General features: G+C 43.1%; 1 protein-coding gene, 1 non-coding gene and 1 pseudogene across 4 annotated transcripts in view; 1 reads left to right on the top strand and 2 right to left on the bottom strand.

Annotated features, from left to right (window-relative positions):
• SH3KBP1 (SH3 domain containing kinase binding protein 1) overlaps nucleotides 1-26,658 on the top strand; it is a 342,133-nt gene that overhangs the window by 239,919 nt on the left and 75,556 nt on the right. For all 3 annotated transcript variants that reach the window (XM_055438217.2, XM_055438216.2, XM_055438219.2), the window contains one exon: nucleotides 18,186-18,280. In XM_055438217.2, the coding sequence (XP_055294192.1) occupies nucleotides 18,186-18,280 (95 nt within the window). The remainder of the gene's footprint in view (nucleotides 1-18,185; nucleotides 18,281-26,658) is intronic.
• LOC129564324 (small ribosomal subunit protein eS25 pseudogene) lies at nucleotides 630-986 on the bottom strand (annotated as a pseudogene).
• LOC129535380 (U6 spliceosomal RNA) lies at nucleotides 1,566-1,672 on the bottom strand. Its single transcript, XR_008681642.2, has one exon. It is a non-coding gene; the product is annotated as a U6 spliceosomal RNA (small nuclear RNA).

Raw genomic sequence — 26,658 nt, 5'->3', positions numbered from 1 at the left:
GCATCCCAAGTATTATCCTTTCAACATTTGTAACCCATAAACAATTATTTTTTATTATTTTTTAATGTAATGTTTTTATTTTTTTTCTGTTGTACAGTCTCTCTATTTTCTTTTATTTTTACTTTACAATATTGTATTGGTTTTGCATACATCGAAATGAATCTGCCACAGGTGTACACGTGTTCCCCATCCTGAACCCCCCTCCCACCTCCCTCCCTATACCATCCCTCTGGCTCATCCCAGTGCACCAGTCCCGAGCATGTACAGCACCTGTATCGTGCATCGAACCTGGACTGGCGATTCGTTTCACATATGATAATATACATGTTTCAATGCCATTCGCCCGAATCATCCCACCCTCGCCCTCTCCCACAGAGTCCAAAAGACTGTTCTATACATCTGTGTCTCTTTTGCTATCTCGCATACAGGGTTATCATTACCATCTTTCTAAATCCCATATATACGCGTTAGTATACTGTATTGGTGTTTTTCTTTCTGGCTTACTTCACTCTGTATAATAAGCTCCAGTTTCATCCACCTCGTTAGAACTGATTCAAATGTATTCTTTCTTTCTTTTTTTCAATTTAATAAAGTTTTATTTTTCAAAATGTACAGCTGGTGGGACCTGTTCATGCATCTTCACCCTTGGTGCTTCTGGTGTAAATCACTTGAGCTCTGTGCTTTGAAACCAGCTTAATAAGTCCTTTACTAAGGAGTTCCTGAAGGGCTGCTCTGGCCAGGGAACCACGAATCTTCAGTCTCTCAGAGACGACAGCTGGAGTTATAAGCTTATAGTTGGGAACTTCTTTACAGAGTTTGTCATATGTTGCTTTGTCAAACAAGACTAGGTTATTGAGCTTGTCCCGAACTTTGCCTTTGGACCACTTCTTCTTTTTGGCCTTGCCCCCAGATTTGCTCACTGGATCTTTGTCTTTCTTGGCCGACTTTCCGGCATCTTTCTTCTTGTTGTCGTCCTTGGGTGGCATAGCGAAGCCCGCAGAGAAGCTGTGACCACTGCTGCCTTGCTAAGATGTCGGACAAAAAACTCAAATGTATTCTTTCTAATGGCTGAGTAATACTCCATTGTGTATATGTCCCACAGCTTTCTTATCCATTCGTCTGCTGATGGACATCTAGGTTGCTTCCATGTCCTGGCTATTATCAACAGTGCTGCGATGAACATTGGGGTACACGTGTCTCTTTCAGTTCTGGTTTCCTCGGTGTATATGCCCAGCAGTGGGATTTCTGGATCATATGGCAGTTCTATTTCTAGTTTTTCAAGGAATCTCCTCACTGTTCTCCATAGTGGCAGTACTAGTTTGCATTCCCACCAACAGTGTAAGAGGGTTCCCTTTTCCCCACACCCTCTCCTTCATTTATTGCTTATAGACTTTTGGATAGCAGCCATTCTGACTGGTGTGAAATGGTACCTCATTGTGGTTTTGATTTGCATTTCTCTAATAATGAGTGATGTTGAGCATCTTTTCATGTGTTTGTTAGTCATCTTTATGTCTTCTTTGGAGAAATGTCTGTTTAGTTCTTTGGCCCATTTTTTGATTGGATCGAAAAATATGGAATGCTTCACAAATTTGCATGTCATCCTTGCACAGGGGCCATGCTAATCTTCTCTGTATCTTTCAAATTTTAGTATATGTGCTGCCAAAGCAAGCACCATAAACAATTATTAAATGAGGTATTTTAATTCTCTTTTCATCTGAATCTTCAGAATCCAGCATGTATTTTCCATGTATGCTGCATCTCATCTTGCCCTAGCCATGTGCTGATTATCAAAAGCTACATGTGCCCAGGGGCCACCATATCAGACAGCATAGTTTGAAAGTGATTCTGGGATCTAAGATGGGCTTCCTGGGCCTGGATTTTAACACAGTTTGGAATGCTCAGCTCCCTTGAGCAGGTGGGAGAATCCTGACTCTAGCCCACGCCTCTGTCGGTCCTACAAGTATCTATTAACGACGTCTGTCTCTCGATGCATCACAGAGTGGGGCTGAGGTTAATAATGAGTGGTTTCACAGGGTGGCGGGGGGTGTTCTGCTGAGAGCCAGGAAGCACAGGTTCCGGGACTAGCTCTCTTCTTAGCTAGCTGTGTGACCTTGGGCAAATAATTTTGTTTCTCTGACCTTGTTCTTCATTATCTGCATTGTCTCTGAAGTCAGAGGGTTGTACTCCAGAGAAGTCTTCAGGCCTCTCCTAGCATCTTCACTATCTGATTCATTTCCAAAAGCTTTACAATTCAGGGTGAAAGCTTTCTGCATTCCAAGAATTGAACAACCCTTGGGAGAGACAAAAGATGCGAACAATTGAGTCGGAATATGAGAGGCTATCATTTGGCACACATGCCATAGAGATAAGTCTGTGTGTAAGTGGTTGGGAAGAATGATCACTGTCAGTGAAGCCTGGAGAGGTTTTTATTGACAGCCATGTTTTCATGGAGCCAGAGCAAGATTGCTGCAGTTTAATCTCACCCCTCACACACTTTCCAGCTTCCATTGTAAAGAGCAAATTCTGGGGTAATGGTTCTCCCGTGATTTCCATGAGAGCCCCTAGTCCACCAGGTAGCCCCCTCCACTTGGAACCTTTTGCTGCTTCTGGATTTTGATGTAGTACCTAAGTTCAGGTGGAAGGACACAAAGGGCTGACCCACTTTTAGAAATGACCCTGAGCTGGGGGAAGAACACAGCCTCCTTCCTTCAGGTTGGAAGTCACACCCATAATAACTTGCCCAGCAGTGCAGAGGAGAGATGTGCCTTCCCACACAGCTGTCTCCTTAGCGGGTTCAGATACTGGGTTGGCCAAAAAGTTTGTTCAGGGGACTTCCCCAGTGGTCCAGTGGCGAAGACTCCAAGCTCCCAGTACAGGGGCCCAGGGTTTAGTCCCTGGTTAGGGAACTAAATCCCGTGTGCCACAACAAAGAGTTAATGTGCCACAGCCTAAGACTGGGTGCAGCCAAATAATATTTTTGAAAAGGTTTCTTCGGGTTTTTTGGTAACATCTTACTGAAGAACCCAAGCAGCCTTTTTTGCCGACCCAATACAAGCTCACGTCATGAGTAAGCATTATGATGATTCAAAAAATATTCAGTGTACATTGGTATCTTCTGAGAGAAAGTGAAACTCAGCTGATCAGGATTTATTTAAACAACTAACATCATCTCCCCTCCCCCAATAAAGCTTTTATGATATTGAAATTCATCAGAAACGCATGCTGTGGAACAGATTGCCATAATTTTCATAACAAGAGAAAAGCTGTTTAAATATTCATAAATGTAGTGCCCTAAGGTGCCTCCAGCTCACCACATCTGGAGCTCCCCTCTTTCTGACTACAATTGATGCAGATTTGTGGCCTCTGTGGGATAGAAAAATAGCCTGAAGAAAGAGTTCTTTAGCATCTTCCTGAACAAACAGTTCGGTCTTAGAGATTCAGAGGACCAGTTGAGCAGGTAGGTTAGAGAAAAAATAGTCCTTGACAGAATGTGTACAAAGGCAGGTCAGACTTCTAAATAAACGATGCCTGGGGAGCAAAGGCTAAACTTTTCCTGCTTAACCTCCTCTCACATTATCACTGGACACTTGTACCACCTTTCTGATCACTTTGTCCCTTGACTTGCTTCTTAGGCATTGTCCCCTGTGACGGTGACACGTAGTGCCTTGTGGCAATCATTGGTCCCTCGTGGTGGGGGTGGTGTCTTCTGCCCACCACCGCCACCATCCAGTCCAGGAAAGTGCCATGGACTCAGTGGACACTGGCAACAATGGTGGTAGAGCAGATGGAGAATTAGAAATGATTTCAGTTCACCAGGCTCTGTACCTAACAGAGTCTTGTTAAATCAGTAGCCACAGTAGTAGCCACAAGTCTCCTTCCCCAAGTTCACAGTCACTGGGAGGGAAAGAACACATTTATTGACCCTCGAGATTATTTCAAATTCCTAGGGGGTCAGCAGTGGTTGCTCTGTGGGACTTGACAGATCCTTGTTCTTTCCAGCCTCTGCCAACGCCCAGCCAGTCCAAGAGCTCCTGGTTTAGGCTAGTTTGACAAGGTCACGTTTCTGGGCTCATTGCAACACAGGGACTGCCCAGGAACCCCTGTGGAACATTGCACCAAACAAAAACAAGCAGTTACAGATTTGGAGGAGAGGCGGAAGTAAGTGAAATTTAGATGAAGCAGCAGGGTTTTGATACTTTCCAAACAAAACAGGGCTGTGTGCGTGGGGCCACATCACAGCTGGTCTGTGAGCTGAACCCAGGTCCTGTGTCTTTGGGAACCGCTGCCCCATGAGCAGGGCTGTGTCCAGAACCCCTTACAGGAGGCCCTGCGCTGCTGTGGGGACTCCAGGCTTCTTTTCTGTGTCATGGTGACTTGTTTCCTTCAACCAAGGGTGGAACACATCATTATTACTAGTACGATACATAAAAGCAAAGTTTCTGATTGCCTGTGGTGTTAGAGGACAGACTTTTTCAGGGAGTGAGAAAGCAGTAGTCACTCTCTCAGAGAAGGGGCTCCTTGGGCCCTTTGCAGCTGAAGCGTGTGTGCTTGGGAGGAATACTATTTCCAGTTCATGTTGCAGCTGGCTATATCTGCATTTGTATCCGCATTTGCAGATTTTTACTTTCTCAGTCTGAGCTAATTTTCACTTTCTCGCTACATGTTTGATTAGGAGAAAAAAAGGTCGCCTCCCCTTACGTTGGGATTTTTCCCAGCCTTGTTATTGTTGTTGATTCACTAAACTGTTTCAAGCTCTTTGTGATCCCACGGACTGCAGCATGCGAGGCTCCCCTGTCCTTCACTAGCTTCTGGAGTTTGCTCAGATTCATGTCCACTGAGTCAGTGATGCTATCTAACCTTCTCACCCTCTGCCACCCTCTTCTCCTTTTGCCTTCGCCCAGCCTTACCTGTGGACTCTTCTCTTTTGCCAGGATAGGTGTTTTTGCTCATTTATTTTCTCCAAAGCTCACTCACTCTTGGGCCTGGAAATTTGGGTTCATTTGATATGAAATGTGTGTCCTACCCAGCCCTTTAGCTTCTCCCACACCTGATGTGTCCTAAAGCCCTCAGGCTCAGTGTCTCAAGGGTCATTGCCCACCCTCGGAAAGCACCTTTCATCAAATGCTCCCAACACAGATTCAGAATGGGAACTCTTTCTGCAAGGGTGCCCAGCCTACCCACGCTGCAGATGACCTGGATTTCAAATGCAGTCCTCTTAGAAGACAAAGTGAACTCTCGCTCTGCTGCCCTGGTGGATTTCCTTCCTCCCAAAGATGCAGAGTTTCTCCTCACCTGAGCAGGAGAAGGTGTCATTGAGAGGAGCCATTGTCTGCTCCATATTAGAGAACAGAAAGGCTTCCTTTGCCTGTCACATTTTGATTTTTGTTTTTTATTTTTCCTTTTCAAAGTAAGAGAGTAAAAAGTGGCATAGTTCATATATATGAAATAATTTGAAAGTCATATTCCCATCAACATGCAAGACCAGAGGGGTCCGCTTTTTCGTGACAGAAAACATTGGACCAGAGTTGACAATGTAGTGGCAAAGACATTGTGTTTCATTTCCCCGAGTTTATATATAGACCAGGTTTTCTCCACTTGGGCTCTGTGAACATTTAGACCACATCAGACTTTGCTGGGGGCTATTCTGTGTCCATTGTATGGTGTTTAGCAGCTTCCCAGCCCCTGCAGACTAGATGTCAGTTACCACCTCCTCCCCCGATACTGTGACAGCCATAAACATCTAGAGGCTTTGCTGGTGTCTCATGGGAAGCCAAGTCAACCCAGTTGCAAACCACTGGTGTGGACTGTCTTATGCCCCAGGAGGGCACCGCTGTATCTTCTGCCACCAGGCACATGCTGGACACTCAGTATTTTTTGAATAAATGTATTCATCCCACCCCTCCCATGAGCGTTAAAAAAAATAAGTGAATTAAGACTAGTTATCTGCTTCTTGTCATTAAGAATGGTTGGGAAACACCCCGCCCCACTCTAGTCAAAGGCCTGGAACATTGTCCAGGCAGGGCCAGTGCTAGTTTCCTCTTCTAGGAAAGGACCCCAAGTTTCTGCTTTGGGAAGTGATTTCCCCATTTCCGAGTCTCTAAGGCTGGAATCCAAACACATCACTCTGGCTCTCCTCCCTGTTGCCTTGTCCAGAGCTCTGCATTTATGTGCTTTATTTCCTTTCCTTAATGATAAACTCCTTGAGAATCAGATAACTAGTCTTATTTCAGTTTTCCCCAGAACATGATAGAAGTCAAACCCTTATTGCAATTCCAAAATACAAAGCACTCCTGAAAACTAGAAGGCTTTATCACTCTTTGTGTGATAAAATTTGTTCTGGGCTAATGTGAATGTGGGTATGTGCTAAGTCACTTCAGTAGTATCCAACTCTGCAACCACCTGTACTATATAGCCTGCCAGGCTCCTCTGTCCATGGGGATTCTCCAGGCAAAAATACTGGAGTGGGTTGCCATGCCCTCCTCCAGAGGATCTTCCCAGGGATTGAACCCCTGTCTCCTAAAGTCTCCTACATTGGCAGGCCAGTTCTTTACCACTAGTACCACATGGTCTTCATTTATCCCATTTGGGGTGACGAAGCATATATTTGCTGCAAATTTTTAATGTATTTGATCCTTGGGTATAGCCCCAGACCCCAGCTTGGAATGTTACATGTTATATGGTATGTGCAATGTATTTCCTTTCTAAAATCTGAAAAATTCTGTCCTCAGGGCTTCTGAATAAGGGATTATGAACCAGTAGTGTCTCAGATAATATTTGCAGTTTAATGAAAGAATTTTCAGATTTTGATGTTGGCAAAAGTAGACACCACTGAGCTTGATATTTTTGTTCTGGTGTTCTCAGAAGAAAAGAAAATCTCCGGTTCTAGGCATGACCTGATACTTTCCATCTCTGCTGAAAGTTCTGGAAGGCTTCCGACCAGACTTTGTGACACATGAGCTCAATGAACTGTCCTAAATTTAATGTTACTTTCTTGGTGTGTGCATGTTTTCTTTGCTGATGTGTTTATTCTGTTTCTCCTGCTTTTTTATCTTTAAGGTGAGGGTATTTTCTTACGTTTGTTTGCTTTTTGTACAAATAGATTATAAAGGCAGTTGAAGGATGTCATCGGGTGTGGTCATGTGAATTAAATTCCTTGAACAATCTGTTTTTAATCTCATATAAATTTCTAGAAATTTAGAGATTGACATAATGGGGCTTTTTTTGAAAGGGATGTAAATTATGACTGGACTTCTTGGTGTTTCTTGAAATTGCAATGCCAATCATCACTTATAACGGGTTCTTGATTAGGAACTGGGCAATTTTTGTTTCAGGGTCCTTGACCCTTCTGATACTGTATACCAGATATTGTATAACACATTTTCTCTGCACCTTTGAATATATCTGTGGTGTTTTTTTTTTTTTTTTTAGTTTCTGGAAAGAGTCATTGCTTTTTATTAGATTCTTAAAGGACTCTGAGGCAAAAAAGGCTTAAAAACTGACTTAAGGTTTCAGTCTTATGCTAATTTATTAATATTTTTAAATCTTTCTAAAAAACTAGAGACGCAGTCATCTTAATCACTGGATAAATCGTGTCTTTATTTCTTGATGTGCGTGTGTGTATTCATTTCTATTTGATCTTGGACTAATTAAATCCATCTAATTGATGAATAGATGAACAATGCCTGCCTCCAAAAGTTAATTTCAGTCCTTTACTCTCCATCTCTGTCTGCTACTCATTTAAAATTTATAATCTTCCCATGTTCAAAAGGGATTTGGAATTATACCCTTCTTTCAAGACCAATCAAATGCCTGCTCTTTGGTGAACTCTCTCCTGAATATGATCCTGCCTTTCTCTGAAACACTGTGACAATATTCTGTCATAGTGAATTGATGCTTATTTGTGTATTAGGTTGGACTTCTGTGTGAGGGTGGTTGGACTGACCTGTATATCACAGGCCCAAGAACTGACAGTAATTTTTTCATGTTGTTGTTTAGTCGCTAAGTGGTGTCAAACTCTTTTGTGACCCCATGGACTGTAGCCTGCCAGGCTCCTCTATCTGTGGGATTCTCCAGGCAAGAATATTGGAGTGGATTGCCATTTTCTTCTCCAGGAGGTCTTCCCAACCACGGGATCAGATCAAACCTGCATCTCTTGTGTCTCCTGCATTGTCAGGCAGATCCTTTACGACTGAGCCATCAGGGAAGCCCATCTTTAACATGGTGGTGATTCAGTAAATATTTGAATTAAAGCAGGAAACATTTTTATTCCACAGACTAGAAAATTAAAATCATAGTCTCAGTTAATATATTATTTTGCATTTGAATTTACTTTTGAATATCTTAAAACCATTGATATAGCCAAACCAGCCTAATGTTCTTATTTCCCAATACTGCTGAGTTAAGGCCCAAATGCCTCAGAAGTAAAAAAAAAAAAAAAAAAAATTCTTATTTTCAAATCTATTATAATAACTTAAAATGTGAGGTAAGCAGTTGTCATGTTTGGTTAGGAGTGTTGTGAGTTACGGTGCTCATGACCAGAGCCCTGAATGGTCAGAGCTGGCTGGGAGTTATGTATAGCCCAATGTGTTCCTTGATGCCTCCATTGTTTCACTGAGATATTTCTGAGGGTCTGGTGAGAAGATGGACGAGCCTCACTCTCTAATCTAACCAGATAGCTCTGTTTTTCTTTGTTGTATATTAGAGTTCTAGAATAGGTTTAAATTGGCTCTAAGAGTCCTGCTAAAGTTAACCAAACCCTCCTCTTGGTGCTCCTGGGCCAGCCTCTTTTTCACACCTGAGGACGTGAGGTCCAGAGCAACAGTATGATTGCCTCAAGTTGTGTGCTTGCTCAGTTCAGTTTAGTTCAGTCGCTCAGTCGTGTCCAACTCTCTGCGACCCCATGAATCACAGCACGCCTGGCCTCCCTGTCCATCACCAACTGCCAGAGTTCACCCAAACTCATGTCCATAGAGTCGGTGATGCCATCCAGCCATCTCATTCTCTGTTGTCCCCTTCTCCTCCCGCCCCCAACCTTTCCCAGCATCCGAGTCTTTTCCAGTGAGTCAACTCGTCGCATGAGGTGGCCAAAGTATTGCAGTTTCAGCTTTAGCATCAGTCCCTCCAATGAACACCCAGGATTGATCTCCTCTAGAATGGACTGGTTAGATCTCCTTGCAGTCCAAGGGACTCTCAAGAGTCTTCTCCAACACCACAGTTCAAAAGCATCAATTCTTCGGCGATCAGCCTTCTTCATAGTCCAACTTTCACATCCATACATGACCACGGGAAAAACCATAGCCTTGACTAGACGGACCTTGTTTGGCAAAGTAATGTCTCTGCTTTTTAATATACTATCTAGGTTGGTCATAACTTTCCTTCCAAGGAGTAAGCGTCTTTTAATTTCATGGCTGCAATCAGCATCTGCAGTGATTTGGAGCCCCAAAAAATAAAGTCTGACACTGTTTCCACTGTTTTTCCATCTATTTCCCATGAAGTGATGGGACCAGATGCCATGATCTTTGTTTTCTGAATGTTGAGCTTCAAGCCAACCTTTTCACTCTCCTCTTTCACTTTCATCAAGAGGCCTTTGAGTTCCTCTTCACTTTCTGCCCTAAAGGTGGTGTCATCTGCATATCTGAGGTTATTGATATTTCTCCCGGCAATCTTGATTCCAGCTTGTGCTTCTTCCAGCCCAGCGTTCCTCATGATGTACTCTGCATATAAGTTAAATAAGCAGGGTGACAATATACAGCCTTGACCTACTCCTTTTCCTATTTGGAACCAGTCTGTTGTTCCATGTACAGTTCTGACTGTTGCTTCCTGACAGGCATACAGGTTTCTCAAGAGGCAGGTCAGGTGGTCTGGTATGCCCATCTCTTTCAGAATGTTCCACAGTTTATTGTGATCCACACAGTCAAAGGCTTTGGCATAGTCAATGAAGCAGAAATAGATGTTTTTCTGGAACTCTCTTGCTTTCTCCATGATCCAGCGGATGTTGGCAATTTGATGTCTGGTGCCTCTGCCTTTTCTAAAACCTGCTTGAACATCTGAGAGTTCACGGTTCACATATTGCTGAAGCCTGGCTTGGAGAATTTTGAGCATGACTTTACTAGCGTGTGAGATGAGTGCAATTGTGCGGTAGTTTGAGCATTCTTTGGCATTGCCTTTCTTTGGGATTGGAATGAAGACTGACCTTTTCCAGTCCTGTGGCCACTGCTGAGTTTTCCAAATTTGCTGGCATATTGAGTGCAGCACTTTCACAGCATCATCTTTCAAGATTTGAAATAGCTCAACTGGAATTCCATCACCTCCACTAGCTTTGTTCGTAGTGATGCTTTCTAAGGCCCACTTGACTTCACATTCCAAGATGTCTGGCTCTAGGTCAGTGATCACGTTATCGTGACTATCTTGGTCGTGAAGATCTTTTTTGTACAGTTCTTCTGTGTATTCTTGCCACCTCTTCTTAATATCTTCTGCTTCTCTTAGGTCCATACCATTTCTGTCCTTTATCGAGCCCATCTTTGCATGAAATGTTCCCTTGGAATCTCTAATTTTCTTGAAGAGATCTCTTGTTTTTCCTATTCTGTTGTTTTCCTCTATTTCTTTGCATTGATCACTGAGGAAGGCTTTCTTATCTCTCCTTGCTATTCTTTGGAACTCTGCATTCAGATGCTTATAGCTTTCCATATCTCCTTTGCTTTTCGCTTCTCTTCTTTTCACAGCTATTTGTAAGGCCTCCTCAGACAGCCATTTCGCTTTTTTGCATTTCTTTTCCATGGGGATGGTCTTGGTCCCTGTCTCCTGTACAATGTCACGAACCTCCGTCCAGAGTTCATCAGGCACTCTATCTATCAGATCTAGTCCCTTAAATCTATTTCTCACTTCCACTGTATAATCATAAGGGATTTGATTTAGGTCATATCTGAATGGTCTAGTGGTTTTCCCTACTTTCTTCAATTTAAGTCTATATTTGGCAATAAGGAGTTGATGATCTGAGCCACAGTCAGCTCCTGGTCTTGTTTTTGTTAACTGTATATAGCTTCTCCATCTTTGGCTGCAAAGAATATAATCAATCTGATTTCGGTGTTGACCATCTGGTGATGTCCATGTGTAGAGTCTTCTCTTGTGTTGTTGGAAGAGGGTGTTTGCTATGACTAGTGCCTTCTCTTGACAAAACTCTATTAGCCTTTGCCCTGCTTCATTCCGTGCTCCAAGGCCAAATTTGCCTGTTATTCCAGGTGTTTCTTGACTTCCTACTTTTGCATTCCATTCCCCTATAATGAAAAGGACATCTTTTTTGGGTGTTAGTTCTAAAAGGTCTTGTAGGCCTTCATAGAACCGTTCAACTTCAGCTTCTTCAGCATTACTGGTTGGGGCATAGGCCTGGATTACTGTAATATTGAATGGTTTGCCTTGGAAACGAACAGAAATCATTCTGTCATTTTTAAGATTGCATCCAAGTACTGCATTTCGGACTCTTTTGTTGACCATGATGGCTACTCCATTTCTTCTAAGGGATTGCTGCCCACAGTAGTAGATATAATGGTCATCTAAGTTAAATTCACCCATTCCAGTCCATTTTAGTTCACTGATTCCTAGAATGTCTATGTTCACTCTTGCCATCTCCTGTTTGACCACTTCCAATTTGCCTTGATTCATGGACCTAACATTCCAGGTTCCTATGCGATATTGCTCTTTACAGCACCGGACCTTGCTCTATCATCAGTCACATCCACAACTGGGTATTGGTTTTGCTTTTGCTCCATCCCTTCATTCCTTCTAGAGTTACTTCGCCACTGATCTCCAGTAGCATACTGGGCACCTACCCACCTGGGGAATTCCTCATTCAGTATCCTATCATTTTGCCCTTTGTTACTGTTCATGGGGTTCTCAAGGCAAGTATACTGAAGTGGTTTGCCATTCCCTTCTCCAGTGGACCACATTCGGCTGTGGTCCATGTGATCAGATCGGCTGGTTTCCTGTGATTATGATTTCAGTGTGTCTGCCCTCTGATGCCCCCTAGCAATACCTACCGTCTTATTTGGGTTTCTCTTACCTTGGGCGTGGGATATCTCTTCACAGCTGCTCCAAGAAAGTGCAGCTGCTGCACCTTATCTTGGACGAGGGATATCTCCTCAAGGCCACCCCCTTGACCTTGAACATGGAGTAGCTCCTCTCGGCCCTCCTGTGCCCGCGCAGCCACCGCCTATTGGACGTGGGGTAGCTCCTCTTGGCCGCTGGCCCTGGCCTCAGGCGTGGGGTAGCTCCTCTCGGCCGCACCTCTTTGAGTGGTCGGTTGTGTCGGGGCCGGCATGGGAAGGACTGGTTGGGGCCAAACCCAGTCTTAACCATCCTGACTTGTAGCCCAGAATCCTCTCTTCCTGCTTTGCTATCCCATAGTCCTCTACTTTATAGGTGTTGCTAGAGAATCATCAAGAAACACTGAATGGGAGCTATGTCAGGTTCTGGAGATACAAAGATGGGTGAGGTATTTTGTGGGAACCTGCTTTACGGAGAGAGGTAGTTGACAGTAGCCACTGGCACTATTACCTCCTCCTTTTATCTAAAATTGGTGCTTTCCAGATCATTTTGCGTCTAAGGCTTTACATATAAAACAGCATAGCTACATGTTGAAAGTGTTCTAAAACTGCATTGCAGTGATGGCCACCCAACTATAAATTTATTAAAACTCTTCAAACTGTACAACTTAAATGTGTGAATTTTATGGTATATAAATCATACATCATTAAAGCTGTTTTTTAAAAAATGACAGAGGAACACCTACCCTCCTTTAGCTCATAAGGAAACTGACCATAAAACGAAATGGCCTCATGAAACATTTTAAAAGCATATTAATACTTTCTTATAAAAATGTTTCCTCACTTCTGTTGGTTATAAGTCAATTTCATAGTCATTTACTGACCTATTATGAGGCCAGGTCTTAAGGTAGCAAGGGAAGAGTTGGTGGGGAATGGGGGGAGAAGGAATGAGAAAGATACATAGGAAGAAGCTTTGGGTGGGGGAGGCAGATTATAGTGAAGTGTTTACTAAGAGGTTACTGAAAGTGTCCTCTTTCTTCTGAGTTCCTTCATGTCAGGGAGCCTTCTGCTTTGAGTGAGAAATACCTACCTCACCACAAAGTGATGATAAGCAATGAAATTTTATTAAGTCAGATAACAAGAAATCCAAGGACAGGTCCCCTGAAGTTGAATAATTTGACAGACATCTCAGCAGTGTCAGGGCTCAAGGTCACTTCCTCTTTGATTTTCTTGGCTTTCCTTTCATAGTTGAAATGTGACTATGGCAAGACAAAATTGTGTACTGTCTTCCCACAAGGGCAAAACAGTGTTAAATGCAAAAAGGCCAGGGTAACTATTTTTCTCATGTATCTTTTTTTTTTTTAATCTGGGAACAAAATCTAACAGCCTCTCCCCACCCCAGGACATTTCTTCTCACATCTCATTGGCTGGAAGTGGATCACATGCACACTCCTCAACCAATCACCCACAAAGGGGAGTGAAATAAATATTATTTGTCTAAGGAGACCTAAATTGACATTTTCCCAAAGAAAATACACAGATGGCCAACAGACATATGAAAAGATGCTCAGTGTGACTAATTATTAGAGAAATGCAAATCAAAACTATAATGTGGCATCACCTTACACCAGTCAGAACGGCCATCATTAAAAAGTCTACAAACAGTGCTAGAGAGGATGTGGAGAAAAGGGGACCCTTCCACACTGTTGGTGGGAATGCAAATTGGTACAGCCACTATGGAAGACAGTATGGAAGTTCCTTAACAAACTAACAGTAGAGCTACCATATGATCCAGTAATGTCACTCTTGGGCATATATCCAGAGAAAATCATAATTCAGAAAGATCCATGCACCCCAGTGTTCATTGCAGCACTGTTTACAGTAGCCAGGGCATGGAAGCAACCTACACGTCCATCAACAGAAGAATGGATAAAGAAGATGTGATACATATTTACTGGAATATTACCCAGCCATAGAACGAATGAAATAATGCCATTTGCAGCAACATGGGTGGACCTAGAGGTTATTAAGTAAATGAGACAAAAATGAATATCATATGATATCACTTAACTTTGGAATCTAAAAAAATGATACAAATGGACTTATTGACCAAACAGAAGTGGACTCACAGACAGAGAAAATAAACTTGCAAATACCAAATGGGATAGTGGGAAGTGGAGGAAGATAAATTAGGAGTTTGGTATTAACATATACACTACTATATCTAAAATAAACAACAAAGACCTACTGTTATGGCACAGGAAACATATTCAATGTCTTGTAATAAATTGTATGGGAAAAGAATCCAAAAAAGAATACTATATGTGTGTGTGTGTAACTGAATCACTTTGCTGTCCACCTGAAACAAACACAGCATTATAAATAAACTATATTTCAATGTAAAAATGGTTATACAAGTATTATTTGCCTGCTGCTACTGCTGCTAAGTCGCTTCAGTCTTGTCCGACTCTATGTGACCCCATAGACGGCAGCCCACCAGGCTCCCCCATCCCTGGGATTCTCCAGGCAAGAACACTGGAGTGGGTTGCCATTTCCTTCTCCAATGCATGAAAGTGAAAAGTGAAAGTGAAGTCGCTCAGTCGTGTCCGACTCTTAGCGACCCCATGGATTGCAGCCTACCAGGCTCCCCTGTCCATGGGATTTTCCAGGCAAGAGTACTGGAGTGGGGTGCCATTGCCTTCTCCTATTATTTGCCTAGACATACTTTACTCATCCCCAGGGTTGTGGGAGGGTTCGCTATTCCTGAAAATAATGCCTGAGCAAATTAGGATTCTATGAACTGGGAAGGGGATGGGGAATAGTGACCAGGAAGTTAACCAATAATGTCTACCACACTTAATTGACTGTTTTTGATGGGTTGAAAGAAATAGAAACATGACTTTTTCCTTTTCTCTGTTGGCCACAGATGTCTTATCTTCTGTGTAAAACGTTTCCATGATTTTGATCCAACAAATTATTCTTAAACCTAAGACTCTGCAGGGCAGTTCTCCAATAATACTGCATTTATTTCAGTGTTGTTGCAAGTTTTGAGGTGAGGTAGTCATATTTCACTAATACAGTCAATAGGAAAATTGGTAAGGAGCTATCATTATCCAATTTAAAGACGCTTAACTTTCCCCCCTCCCTTTAGTACATTTGGGCCCATTCAGAATTTGGGAGGTTTGCTATAGCTAATTTAAGAGAGATGGAACCATGTGGACTTAGGAATATTTGGGTGGATTAATAGTGATGGGATTTAGAACTAGTGCCTCTTAGGATGAGTTAAGGAGCAAAAGCCCTCAACTTCCCAGAGTACCTAAGACAGAAGGGTTCCCACAGTAGGCTAGGGGATATAACTGATATCTTCAAGTCATTGAATGGGAAGCAAAAACATCTGTCAACAAAGTTAGTCCCTTTCTTTCCCTCTTTCCCATCCTCCCTCGTCCCCTCCCTACTCTGTCATATCCCAACCCTAGACCAGAGTGTGTCTGTATTATAGATGTTTTATTCCCTTAATTTTATATATCACTCTCTTTGACTGATATGATATTAACCATAATAAAAAATCCCCACATTTTACTGATGTAAATTGTACCAGGGATAATATAATTGATGCTTAGTTATATGCACGGAATGAAGCAGGGCAAAGGCTAATAGAGTTTTGTCAAGAGAATGCACTGGTCATAGCAAACACCCTCTTCCAACAACACAAGAGAAGACTCTACATGGACATCACTAGATGGTCAACACCGAAATCAGATTGATTATATTCTTTGCAGCCAAAGATGGAGAAGCTGTATACAGTTAGGAAAAAAAAAACAAGGAGCTGACTGTGGCTCAGATCATGAACTCCTTATTGCCAAATTCAGACTTAAATTGAAGAAAGTAGGGAAAACCACTAGACCATTCAGATATGACCTAAATCAAATCCCTTATGATTATACAGTGGAAGTGAGAAATAGATTTAAGGGACTAGATCTGATAGATAGAGTGCCTGATGAACTCTGGACGGAGGTTCGTGACATTGTACAGGAGACCGGGACCAAGACCATCCCCATGGAAAAGAAATGCAAAAAAGCGAAATGGCTGTCTGAGGAGGCCTTACAAATAGCTGTGAAAAGAAGAGAAGCGAAAAGCAAAGGAGATATGGAAAGCTATAAGCATCTGAATGCAGAGTTCCAAAGAATAGCAAGGAGAGATAAGAAAGCCTTCCTCAGTGATCAATGCAAAGAAATAGAGGAAAACAACAGAATAGGAAAAACAAGAGATCTCTTCAAGAAAATTAGAGATTCCAAGGGAACATTTCATGCAAAGATGGGCTCGATAAAGGACAGAAATGGTATGGACCTAAGAGAAGCAGAAGATATTAAGAAGAGGTGGCAAGAATACACAGAAGAACTGTACAAAAAAGATCTTCACGACCAAGATAGTCACGATAACGTGATCACTGACCTAGAGCCAGACATCTTGGAATGTGAAGTCAAGTGGGCCTTAGAAAGCATCACTACGAACAAAGCTAGTGGAGGTGATGGAATTCCAGTTGAGCTATTTCAAATCTTGAAAGATGATGCTGTGAAAGTGCTGCACTCAATATGCCAGCAAATTTGGAAAACTCAGCAGTGGCCACAGGACTGGAAAAGGTCAGTCTTCATTCCAATCCCAAAGAAAGGCAATGCCAAAGAATGCTCAAACTACCGCACAATTGCACTCATCTCACACGCTAGTAAAGTCATGCTCAAAATTCTCCAAGCCAGGCTTCAGCAATATGTGAACCGTGAACTCTCAGATGTTCAAGCAGGTTTCAGAAAAGGCAGAGGCACCAGACATCAAATTGCCAACATCCGCTGGATCATGGAGAAAGCAAGAGAGTTCCAGAAAAACATCTATTTCTGCTTCATTGACAATGCCAAAGCCTTTGACTGTGTGGATCACAACAAACTGTGGAAAATTCTGAAAGAGATGGGAATACCAGACTACCTGACCTGCCTCTTGAGAAACCTGTATGCCTGTCAGGAAGCAACAGTCAGAACTGTACATGGAACAACAGACTGGTTCCAAATAGGAAAAGGAGTAGGTCAAGGCTGTATATTGTCACCCTGCTTATTTAACTTATATGCAGAGTACATCATGAGGAACGCTGGGCTGGAAGAAGCACAAGCTGGAATCAAGATTGCTGGGAGAAATATCAAAAACCTCAGATATACAGATGACACCACCCTTATGGCAGAAAGTGAAGAGGAACTCAAGAGCCTCTTGATGAAAGTGAAAGAGGAGAGTGAAAAGGTTGGCTTGAAGCTCAACATTCAGAAAACAAAGATCATGGCATCTGGTCCCATCACTTCATGGGAAATAGATGGAAAAATGGTGGAGACAGTGTCAGACTTTATTTTTTTGGGCTCCAAATCACTGCAGATGCTGATTGCAGCCATGAAATTAAAAGACGCTTACTCCTTGGAAGGAAAGTTATGACCAACCTAGATAGTATATTAAAAAGCAGAGACATTACTTTGCCAAACAAGGTCTGTCTAGTCAAGGCTATATGTTTTTCCCGTGGTCATGTATGGATGTGAGAGTTGGACTGTGAAGAAACCTGATCGCCAAAGAATTGATGCTTTTGAACTGTGGTGCTGGAGAAGACTCTGTCTCTTAACAAACCATACTGGAGTCTTTTCCATTGTTTTAAGTACCATTTTATAACATATGCATGTGGTTGATTTCTGATTTTGTGATGTGCAGAAGACAGGGCAAATTTTAAGCTTTTAAGCTCTTTGTAGATTGTGTCTATGTATGCATCCACCTGAAGCAGATATAAAATGGTGTGTAAAATAGTCTATAAAAGGACACCCCTATTTTCTGAGATCAAAGAAACCATTTTGCTTTTCTGTCTGAGGGAAGCAAAGCAGTCAATGGCTTTCATGACATCACCTAATTTGTGAGGGAAAAGAGTGAGAATAAAAAAATGCATGCACCAAAAATGAGCCATCTTGGGTGGTTTTCCGAGGGTGAACCTTGTTTCTTTATGCAACAGTTATGTCCTGTCTGTTAAGTGTGCCTTTCTCTGCAGTTGATGTGATAGAGAACATCTCCTCCTGGGACAGCTCATTAGATACAGCAGTTCAAAGGTTGTGTTTTCTTTTCTCCTTACAGCCAAGGATTACTGCAAAGTTATATTTCCATACGAGGCACAGAACGACGATGAATTGACAATCAAAGAAGGAGATATAGTCACTCTCATCAATAAGGTAAACAAAGGTTCCCTCCTGTCTTCTAAACTCTGAACTACTTTGAGGTGTTGAGTGGATAGTACGAGCTTTCATTTTAACCTTTGAAATGATTTTCATGATCCTGAATTCCCAAGGAAGAATCTTGTGTCTTTCCTCTCAGTCAGGCTAGGTCAAATGTTTCCAAGTGAACAAATGAACTTGAAGCTCAGCTTGATTCCATTTGCCTTGGAGCCAGCTGCAGATTTGTGTGGCCCCATCCCAGAAAGACTAACCTGGGAGATGGAGAGTGGCCTGCTTGACTGGTGAGCCCACCCTCCACAGCAGCCCTGGCTGCAAAGCTCTGTGTCACGAGGGACCCAAGGAGGGGTTCTAGAAAGGCAAGGTTGTGCCTCACAGGCAAATAAGGCTTAAAGAATGTTTACTGTTCAGATCAAAGACAGGTAGCATGCCTGAGAGTATCTTGCCCATCTTGCTCAGGCTGAGAAGAAGGGAAGATTTTATGATCACTGCATCTGTGTGAAGTGACACAGCTTAACAGGGCCTGCACCATGGACTTTATGCTTTCATGCAATGGTACTCATCAAGAAGGTGGTTGAAAGATCTATTATTTAAGTAATTCCCAGAATATGTGGCCTTTTCCCTGAAATATTAGGTTCTTATCATGGTTGGCCATGAGGAAAAGCTGAGCCGTCTTTAGGATGCTTAAGGGCGTGACTGGGGAATCATCACTACTGCTTACATTTATGCGGGCCTAGAAAGCATGGACCGGAGAAGGCAATGGCAACCCACTCCAGTACTCTTGGCTGGAAAATCCCATGGACGGAGGAGCCTGGTGGGCTGCAGTCCATGGGGTCGCTAAGAGTCGGACACGACTGAAGCGACTTAGCAGCAGCAGCAGAAAGCATGGACAGGGTGGCGGGGGCAGAGAAAGGGGAGAGAGGGCAGGGGGTGCAGGTGGGAAGCAGGCCCTGGGTCCTGCTGCCTCTGGCCATCCCTGAGAGGGGAGGGACGTGGTGTTACCTGCCCCCCATCCCCCGCCCCCAAATGCATCTGTAGGTGATTGGTAGGATTTACCTTTATAACCTTCTAATCAAGGACAATGACCTTTAAGGAATGGCTGTGGAGGCTGTGTGTTTGAAGAGCCCAAGCCCCAGATGCCAAGGAATGCAGGACCCCAGAGTTTAAGTAGCTTGCCCAAGGTCAGATTATTTAGGGAGACAGCTTGGCACTCTCACCTTCTACGTGAAAAGTGGCATGCTGGGCAGTGCTCAGGCACCTTTCTGGACCAGCAGTGTTCCCTGCTTGCTGAGGGCCCCAGAACATCCATCTTCTCACCTCTAAAATGTTCTCCTGTGAACTTAATTTGATTCACCTCTGTAGGTGCTGACCGTGGCCAGAGGAACCCAGAGGAGGGGAAACACTGCCCTTCTTGTTCCTTTCAGCCGAGGAGGCATTCTCTTTGCCGGCCTTGCTCTCATCCTGTGAGCCTCCTCCAGGCTGCATTCCTGGGCACAGGGCATTGCCTATTTTAAATCAGACCCTGAACCAAAGACATGAAGCGACTGTGAAGCAGGAGATAGAATACTCCTATAATTGGCACAGAGACTAGGTTTGATGACCATGGGGGAAGGGGTGGAGCTGTTCCCCCACCCCCACCCCCAGACGATAAAGCAACCAGAGTTTTAAACAACTGCCATTCTTTGCAACGTGGGGAGGGTCAATTTCCTGTTTTTGTTTGGAGGGGGACACCCTCTTTTCAGTTGAAAACCAGATGTACAATAACGTTTACTAAGGTTTAGGGAAAAGAAAAGACTGCCGCAGATGGTCTCTTGTCTGAACTCATCTATTTCTACCTCAGTATCTTCTTATATTCCATCCTTGTCATTTGATTCTATATGATGAAAACTCATTCATCCTGGTGATTTCATTCCTTCCTCCCAGTCTGAAATCCTGCCGGATAAAAGAAAGTGGAGTTTTCTAAAGAGCTTCTTTAGTCAGAGTGGGACTCTCTCCTGGTCCAATCCACCCAGGAGGGAGCAGGGAACCAGGTGGAGGTGGAAGGCTGCTCTCAACAGTCTCCTGAGGGTTGCAACTGCTTTCCCCAGTTCCCTAGCTGAATGTTAAGAAGCAGTTTGGACCTATGAAGCAGCTTACGGGTAATTACAAGTACACTTGCAAAATAAGCACTTGGCATCCTCCCTGTCCACTTGATCCCTGGACCTGGCTTCCACATGAGGGGTGGCACTACTCTCCAGTTGCGGCGTGCAGGTTTCTCACAGCGGTGGCTTCTCTTGTGGAGCTCGGCTCTAGGGCGTGTGGGCTTCAGTAGTTGTGGATCGTGGCCTCAGTAGTTGCTGCTCCCCAGGCTCCAGAGCACAGACTCAGTAGTCGTGTTGCCGGGCTTAGTTGTTGCAACAGCCCACACTCTGTGGAGTGTTTCTCCCAAGGCCACACTTGCCCTTTGAGATGGCCCACACCCTGTCTATGGAGTGTGTTTCTTTCTAAATAAATCCACTTCTTACCTAAAAAAAAAAAAAGTCTGCCTGCAATGCAGGGGACACAGGTTCAATCCCTGGTTCAGGAAGATCCTCTGGAGAAGGGAATGGTAACCCACTCCAGTATTCTTCCCTGGGTAATCCCATGGACAGAGGAGCTGTGGGCTCTAGTTCTTGTGGTTGCAAAGAGTCAGACACGACTAAAGCAACTGAGCATGCTCGCTGCAACTAGAGAAAGCCTGAGCAGCAACAAAGACCCAGCACAGCCAAAAATAAATAAATAAAATTATATTTTTAAAAAAGAATTTTGCAATGGGTGAGATTTCAACAAGAATTGGAAAGAAAATATGCCAAAATTACTTTGCCTGCTGAAGATGGGAAGGATGGAGTCTGAGTCTGTCAAGCCTGCTTTATGAAAAAAATCTTCCTCTTGCTCCAAGTTGAGGGATCACCCACAAGTTCATTTAGATGACTGTTTGCTTTTCATATTGCAGAGTGAATAGTTTCACCATGATTTGTTTAATCTACATTTTGATATGGTTCTTTATTACATTATGAGTTGAGTTGAAAGTTTGGAATTGCTGTTCTCTAAGTGTTGATGGCTTTTGCTGTAGAGTTTCTCAATTTACCCGAAAAGCCAGCCGCAATCTCATTTATAGTCAGTTAAACTGATTTCTCTTTGCCCTGCTTTTCTGAGCCGTGGCAGGAGTCACAGGGCAAACATCACCCTCATTTTCAGCCCTAGGTTGTCAGTTCATAGAGCTTGCTAGAAAATGAGTCAGACACCTTTAGTGGGCGCCTGTAAGCTCTCCTCAGTTCCTGAAATAATGTGCACCGGCCCAAACTATTTGTGTGTGTCCCTGGAAACCAGGATGAAATGTGGCAACTCCAGTGGTGTGTTTTTTTAGCTTATTTATAAAGAATTCTTGTGGATTTGGGAACATTTCCATGGGTGCAGAACACACCTGCGTTTAGCTTTTATTTCCAGTCACTCAAAAATAGCTCCTTCGTCTGTGTTCCTGCCGCCCCCATCCCTGCCTTCCTGGCTTGTGCTCAGAGCATGATTGAAAGGGTTCAGAAGCCTCTGGGTCTGGTTTCCAACCCGAGAAGCTCCCTGGAGAAGGACCGAGAGCATCTGGGGGGTCAGGTGGGGCTCAGCTGTGAAGGATGTGTGTGCCCAGCTGTGGAGAGGGCCGACGTCCCTGCCCTTGGCCAGCAGCCCTTGGCCCGAGAATAGTGGTCCCTACTCACCAGGGAGGAAGGGCTTCCCACGGGACTACTTTAGAACTTCGGGTATATCTTATCAAAAGGCTCTCCTGAGTGGCTGTGTCTTTGACCCATTAAAGGCAAACAGACACCCCCGTTTCTTCATGGTTATACAGCCTATTTGACAATATCAAGGTAAATATGAAGAAAGGTACTGTTATTGACTAAAGTCACAGTGTAGTGTAGTTGGAGGGAAGGAGAGGCGGACAGCATTGATGTTCGGGGGAGAAAACTGATCTATGTGCCTCTCAAGAAAGAAGGGAGCCAGAAGAGCAGCTGCAGGTAGGAGCGGTTTAAGGCCACCTCTGTGAGAAAAGTCCCAGCTAGGGATGTCGCCTGTTCTTAGGGGCTTCGCCTGTTTTTAGGGATTTTGCCTGTTCTTGGGGATGTTGCAAACCAGGAATTCCAAATGCCTGAGGTCACAGTAGTCCTGGGAGTTAGATGGCACCCTGGGTGTTCTGTGCTGGTGACAAAGGAGGAACAGACAGAGGCCCAGAGCCCGGAAGCAACTTTCCCAAGAGACTCCTAGTCACCAGCAGCCATGCCAGGGCAGAGGCGTCTCCTGACCTTGACTGTGGGGGCTGGCGGGACGGGACTGCTGTTTCCTGTGGGGCAGTGGGTTCTTGCAGTAGGTGGAGCTCGGTCACTCCCTGAGGTGACTCTTGTCTACTTATTGAGTCACGTGTTGTTGCTGGGTATATCTAGGGCAAGTGCTTGTGGGATTTTCTTTCTAAATTAATGACATCATCATTATTTAATCAGGAAAACAATATTACGACACCATTCCCCCATACGTTTCTGACATTTTGGTATCCATGGCTGTGACCTCTTAGGGTCAGAATTATTCAGAACTTGCTGATTCCATTGTCACATCTACAGAAATGGAATCATAGTGCAGAGAACACATTGAGCTCAGCACAGGGCTCACGTTGCTTCATTTTGTGCCTGAAGCTCTCTTCTCCTACTTCTTTCTTCCACTTCTTCCCATGCCCAGCCCATTTCGCTTCTCTCTCTTCTTCTGGATTCTGGTTAGTTTCCTCCTTTCTTAAACCATGAAAAAAGAGAGAAAGAGGAAGAGAGCAGGGAGGGCAAGAGGAAAAGAGAGAAAGAAAAGAAAGTCACCCTGAGCTCCTTCCTAAGTCTTTCTGTTATGATCTGTCCTTTGTTTATTTTCCCTTCCTGCCTCCCTTCCATTAATTCATTAATTGAAACATTTATTCATGAGAAAAATGCGTCCAGACTCCCTTGCTCCTCTCCCCATGGGAAAGTGACTTTGGAAATCTCAGGAAATGTTGTCAGCTTGGAAGAAGAAAAGCTGATCAGCTGTATAGATTGCTGGCCTTGACCCTTTCTCTCTCAACTGCTGAAGCTTTTAGCAGAGCTAAAGTGTAGGATTAAATGTGGTTTCAGGGGTGAGGAGTAAATTAGCAAGTGTCACCCTGAAAATGATGACACGCTGACAGACCCATTAGAAGGACGTGTTTTATGAGTGAATGAAGAAGTTAAGCGTAGGTCTGGGATCATCTGGGTTTACACACATTTGAAAAATGTCAGTGTTCAGCGAATGAGTCATTTATGGCCTCGGATGTAGTTCTCGTGGTATAGCCTGTCTTGTTAGACTGCATATGTCCTGACTGGGTACAGCAGTCGCAATATATCTTTTCCTCAGACCACTGGAAAGCCCCAGGAATACAGTTTGCTGCTGTTTTGTCTTGCTAATTAAAGTAACCTGGACTCCAAGACCGTCAGGAAGATTCCTGGCACCAGAAACACATTTGATCAAAACTCTTCTTCCTGAGCTTGTGTACCATCACAGAGACACGGTTTTAAATTAGATGAAGATGGTAAGAGTAGGACTTGCATTTGCCAGTAGACAGTCAAAACAATGCCACCTGGAAAGTTTGATGATTGCAGATTTCTCATCGACAGATGAGCTGGCAGTTGATGCCGACTCTCAGCTTTGCATGTTTCCTTAAATTATATAAAACTGAAAGGACCCTGTGTTTGTTCAACCTAATTATCATCTCTCTCCCAAGTGCTCGGCTTAAGTGACAGGACATCAGCCACTCTCCCCAGCATCTTGGAACACTTTTTTCCTCCAACACACACATAAAAATCTGCAGGTGTCTTAAGGAATTAGAGAAACTCTTTTTTCTGTTTTCTGTTCCCACCCTTTCTATTTGTATTACTGTTGTAGGATTAAGTGAAATGTTGTGACTGAAAGTGCTTTAGAAATAAAAAGTTAAATTATAGTTATTGCTGTGCTAAGTTATGATAGCAAGAAGAAAAGACAAATGCTCATTGACTGGGAGTTCTCTCTTGGTATATTGAACTCCCCTGCAATTAAGGGCTGTACTTTCCCTGAAATGCCCCTCTATTATTTAACTTTTCTTAGGATAAAACTGATTTATTATAGTTTTATAGCCTCTGTCTTCTTAAAAGTATCTTAAAGCTCTTTACATTCACATTTGCATTTTATTAAAATATACTTTTCTGAGATGGAAAGTAGCATGGGATGCACTTTTAAGTTGCTGTTTTCCAGTCACCCAGTCGTGTCCAAATCTTTGCGACCCCATGGACTGTAGCGCTCCAGGCCTCCCTGTCCCTCACCATCTCCCAAAGTTTGCCCAAGTTCATGTCCATTGCATTGGTGATGCCACTAGCCATCTCATTCTCTGATGCCCTCTTCTACTTAAAAATTAAATAAGTAATACTTACTCTCAGATAATAAATGAGAACAAAACAGATCAATAGGAAGGCAAGTCAAAATCACCTGTGACTGCATCACCTTCAGATATCTCTCTTAATATTTGAGCCATGTTCTTCCAGACTTTACACACACACACACACACACACACAATTACAGTTCAAAATAAAAATAAGGTCATATCATATACACTCTTGTGTAACCTCATTTGTCCCCAGTATACCACGCCTATCTTTGGCAGCAAGGTTAAGTGGTTCCTTAACACCCCAATGTATGGCGGATCACAGTCCTGTTTTACATTTCCTTGTTTCTAGGTTTTCCCTAGTCTGCACCATGTTGCCTGTAGTCATCACCTTATTTGTAGATCCTCATTGTGTAAGCATTTCTACCACTTTCTACTACTTGTGTAACCTTGGGTGGGCTGCTCAGTCTCTCTGGGCCTTGGTTTGCACATCTGTGAAATGGAGATGATAACAGTAGCTACCTCTTGGTGTTGTAAAGATGAAATGAGTTAAAGGAGGCAAAGCACTTGAAATCTCTGGCTCATAGTAAGTTCTGGATGAATGTTAGCAGTTATTATTTCATGATGATAAATTGCTGTATTGCTGCCTCAGTGCCTTTTCTTTTGGCTGCTCTGTGTCTTCATTGCAGTGTACAGGCTCTTCATTGCAGCCATGGTTTTTCTCTAGTTGCAGCGTGCAGGCTTCTCTTGTTGTGGAGCATGGGCTCTAGAGTGCTCGGGCTCAGTAGTTGTGGGGCATAGAGTCTCTAATTGTGGCGCTCAGGCTCTCAAGTTTTGGTGCCCAGGCATAATTGCCCTACGGCTTGTGGGACCTTTGTTCCCCGACCAGGGATGGAACCCGCATCCCCTGCATCGGAAGGCAGATTCTTAACCACTGGGCCACCAGGAAAGTCCCATCTCAGTGCCTTTTAAAGGCATTTAAGTGATGTTCTGAAAGATCATCTCCCAATTAGTCTCCCCCCAGGAGCCAATGAGAATGTTTCCCTATCCTTATCATCCCCTGGTATTGTCATTCTTTGTCATCTCTGCTAATCTGATAAGTGTTTGCATTTTTAAAATGTTTACTCAAGTAGAAAATTTTGTAATTTTCCAATTGATTTTTATAAAAATACCATATTATTCATGACATTATCATGTCATCTTTCACATCGCAGATGTTTTTTCTTAGTTTATGACTCATAAAGATATTTAAGAAAATGTCATTACAAATAAATACCTTTTAGACTTAAAATTTCCCCATTTTGTAGTTAACTACATGTTGCAGTAAAATTCATCCTTTTAAGAATAGTTTTACTTAAAGCTTTTATATTTTAGTCCTAGTTGGAATGGGTAGCTGGCTATTAAATGTTTTCCTTCTCTGCCCTCCTCAGGGCTTTCAGAGGTTCTATTTAAAGCTTCTGTCCTTACCGTATCTTTTTATAATATCATTCAGAGAACTCCTGAGATTATGCATGGATAAGGATTCTCATATCCTAGACCAGGTCTTGGCAAACTTTTTCTGTAAAGGGCCAGAGAGTAAATATTTTAGATTTTATGGGCTATACAGTATCTGTGTCAACTATACAAAAGCAGTCATAGGTGCATGGCTGAGTGCCAATAAAACTTTATTTATGGACATGTAAATTTGACTTCCTGTAATTCTCATATACTTTGAAATACTATCCTTTTGATTTTTAAAAACCATTTGAAAATGTAAAGACGATTCTTAGTTTCAGAGGTGCACAAAAATGGGTAGCAGGCCACATTTGACCCATGGGAGGTAGTTTGCTAGCCCTTGAAATAGAATGTCTAGAAACAGATCCATAAAAATATAGTCAATTAATTTTTTTTAACAAAGGTACAAAGAAAGTTTAAGAAAGAAAGGATAATCTTTTCAAGAAATGGTGTTGGTACAGTGGACCATCAA

The sequence above is a fragment of the Moschus berezovskii genome, chromosome X (genome assembly GCF_049115385.1).
Source record: "Moschus berezovskii isolate FMDL1 chromosome X, NW_MosBer_1.0, whole genome shotgun sequence".
NCBI classification, from domain to species: Eukaryota; Metazoa; Chordata; class Mammalia; order Artiodactyla; family Moschidae; genus Moschus; species Moschus berezovskii.
This window is presented reverse-complemented; position numbering and strand designations above follow the sequence as displayed.